Below are 3,094 nucleotides of genomic sequence, written 5' to 3' on the forward strand. Positions count from 1 at the left end.
TCAATCCAGCCCAGTTTTGGTCATGCACATCGAGGGACCTCATTATAGCAACACGTCCAGCTTTGCTTTTGTCGAGCTACAGGGAGTCAGACTGGGCCATGTGCATGCGCGAGGAGGCGTTGCTGTACCTTCCATGCTGCATGGATCTGCAGACCGTCCAGACTCTGTTCCATTTCCGAGGAGTGGAACTATGGGATGGCATTACAGTAAAAACTACAGCAATGTGCCTCCGATTTTAGTGAAGAACTCAATAAAAACGGGGCGAGGGAAAGGAAAAACGAGAGGAAAGTCCTTTGTTAGGACTGGCCCTCAACAGTGGAATGAGTTTATTTTTCTAACTTTCAGGGGGAGCCGTGGCTGTCGACAGAATCGCACTGCCTGCACAGCACTTCAGGTCAAAAATGGACTGTCAGTGGTGCTGTGCTGTACGGTGATGTCTCCGTCAGTAGGAACTCGAGCGCCTACTGTTTCCCAAAGAATGTGGAGAGGGTGAGACTATGTTTGCTGCCCGACGACCCTAGCTCGTAATGCACAGAATGGATTTCTTGAACCTTTACTGTTGCTGCTGAATAATCTACCGAAACGCAGCTGGATTGACGAATAGCTCCCTTATGTATCCTTACCCTTGTGACGAGGAAAAGTGTTGAGCGTAAAAATCCTCGTTGCACGAGTCGTTTACTCGTCGTGTCCCCCCTCCCTCTCCCTTCTCTCGGAGTCGTCGTGAGGACTAAGTACTGTAGAGTGAAAGAGAACTCTGTAGGAGAGTTTGGACAAAAAATGACGGAGAGAGATGCATACGAAATCATGCTGTATGACATCTGACTAATGCTTTCGTGGCGGAACACCACAGTGTTACAACCCTATTGCGTACAGAAAGCGCGGATCCACGCGCTGTTGTCCTTGTCGGAAGTCATGGTTTTTGTAGTTTTTATGTCAGCGTACCGTATCGTATCTAGTGAAGTAGCACCCAGAACGCGCACCGGTGATGGCAAGGGCGGGGCCGGCCCCGGCCTACACCGTTCTGTTCATACGTTCATACGAGCAACATGCTATAATCGATTGCATGCCGCACTTGATGGAGTCGGATTTCTCGTCGGTCGTCGAATCTGGAGTCAGTACATGGGTACTTTAAACCCTTACAAATATTTATGTCCAGCACTGTTCGTAAGTCTCTAATCATGTTCCAAGTTGTCCGCCATGTACTACGAATAATTGTCATAACCGGCGAGCAGAAACGTTGACCTATCCGTTGGCAAGCGATCTCTGCAGCGGTCTAACGTGATGCTGAGGCTGAGGGCATGATGCAGATTGCTGAGGAAGAACGCAAACCCATGGTAGGTAGAAGCAATAAAGCGTCAGCAAGGGCCAGTATGAACACAAGTATATTTTCAAGTATAAAAGTGGCAGCAACAAGAGCTATGGGTCAGAACAGGCAGATAGTATCATCGTGTGAAAACACTTTATCGAGGCATATTCTAACGCATACGGTGAAATCTTTATCTTTATCACAGGGTATCATAGGGGCATATCCTAACGCATACGGTAGATTTCACGCTTACGCGTGGAGTGGGTGGACAACGTCTGTGGCATGCGCCATAGACGTTGTCTACCGGCTGACGGGGACATACGCGCCGTGACAGCGGTGACATTCACAGGTTTTGGGGAAAACCGTAATGTAACGTGCGCGGTGGACACGTGTGCAGGTTTTTGAATACTTTGACTTACTTTTGGAAATTCGGTAGTTTTGTGAATAGGTTGACTCAGAGGTTCTTTTGACTCTCTGGTTTAGTCGGTTGAGGGGCTCCGGTTGTTAATCGGGTGTTGTGCCTGCCTCCCCTCCTCTCCGTTGTTCTGCAACCGACTCTTTATAGAAATCTATATGGTTGCTACATCAGCCTAGACTACACTTAAAACATATATTTATAATAAAAAACCCACTAAACGGCCCCTTGTGACCATATCTTGTCTCTTCCTTCGTCTTGTCGTGGTCCTCTTCGCCCGCGGGATCCCATTAGGATCCTGCTGAGGCCGACCGGATCGTCCTCGGGGACTCTTTCTTGTATAGAGTCCCCATTTATTGGCGAAGAGGACGACCTTACGGTTGACGTGAGCACTGTAGGGACGTGTACTGTACTGTACACGTCACGTATCGTGCGTCATCGTCCCGCTCAGCTCTTGTTTACAGTGTAAATATTACTGTCAGACGCTGAGCGGGACCCTACCCTTACAACTCCTCCCCTTTCAAAACGATTATTCGTCCGCGAATAAGTGGTTGTTGTACGTTTGGATGAGTTGTTGTGTTATTGCAGGGTCATTCTTGTCCATCCATGTGTCGTCAATTGGAGTTGTGTTCTTGAAGTGCACAAGGAACTGCACTTGTCCGTTTGATATACGATGAGTGATTATTCGCTCTATCCGTTTCTTGTCTGCTCTTGTATGGATTTTGAATTTGGTTGGTTCTTGTTGTCTGCTCGGGTCTTCTTGGTATTGTTTCAAAAGTGATATGTGGAATGTTGGATGAATATTGCGGTATTGCAAAGGTAGCTCTAATCGGTATGCGGTACCGTCTGCTAGAACTTCTAGTACTGTGAAAAGTCCGATGTATTTCGGAGCGAACTTCTTTGTTCTCCCTGGATTGATTGGTAGATTCTTAGTCGATAGCATAACTTTGTCGCCTATGTCGAACTTTAATTGTTTTCGATGTTGATTAACTGTCTCGGCGCTTCTTGCGTTGGCTTGGTTGATTGATTCTTTTGCCAGGTTTGTTGCGGTTTGAAGTTCCTGAAGGAAATGATCTGCAGAGGTGTTTCTTGAGTGCAGATCTTTGCTTATATCCGAATGGACTATATCAGATATTGCGAACGGGTGTTGACCGTACTCCAGAAAGAATGGTGTTTGGCGAGTAGTATCGTTGACGTGGTTGTTGTATGCAAATTCTACACCCGGTAGGTATTTTTCCCAGTCTTTCTGAGTGTAGCTTACATAACAACGAAGCATTTCCTGAAGTGTGCGAAATGCTCTTTCAGACTGTCCATCAGTCTGTGGATGAAATGCTGTTGAAAAGTTAAGTTTAACTTTAAGCATTTTCATAAGT

General features: G+C 46.6%; 1 protein-coding gene across 1 annotated transcript; it reads right to left on the bottom strand.

The window, feature by feature from the left end:
* Positions 1-76: 76 nt before the first annotated feature.
* CHC_T00000445001 (hypothetical protein) lies at positions 77-202 on the bottom strand. The gene has a single exon (XM_005710066.1). It carries the CDS (start codon positions 200-202, stop codon positions 77-79), a length of 126 nt encoding a protein of 41 aa, XP_005710123.1.
* Between the last annotated feature and the right edge of the window lie 2,892 nt (positions 203-3,094).

This window comes from Chondrus crispus, genomic scaffold (genome assembly GCF_000350225.1).
Source record: "Chondrus crispus Stackhouse genomic scaffold, scaffold_524, whole genome shotgun sequence".
Lineage (NCBI taxonomy): Eukaryota > Rhodophyta > Florideophyceae > Gigartinales > Gigartinaceae > Chondrus > Chondrus crispus.

What these genes read in the sequence shown, in the direction of transcription:
- CHC_T00000445001 (XM_005710066.1), bottom strand. Translation starts at nt 202, where the DNA reads ATGCCATCCCATAGTTCCACTCCTCGGAAATGGAACAGAGTCTGGACG.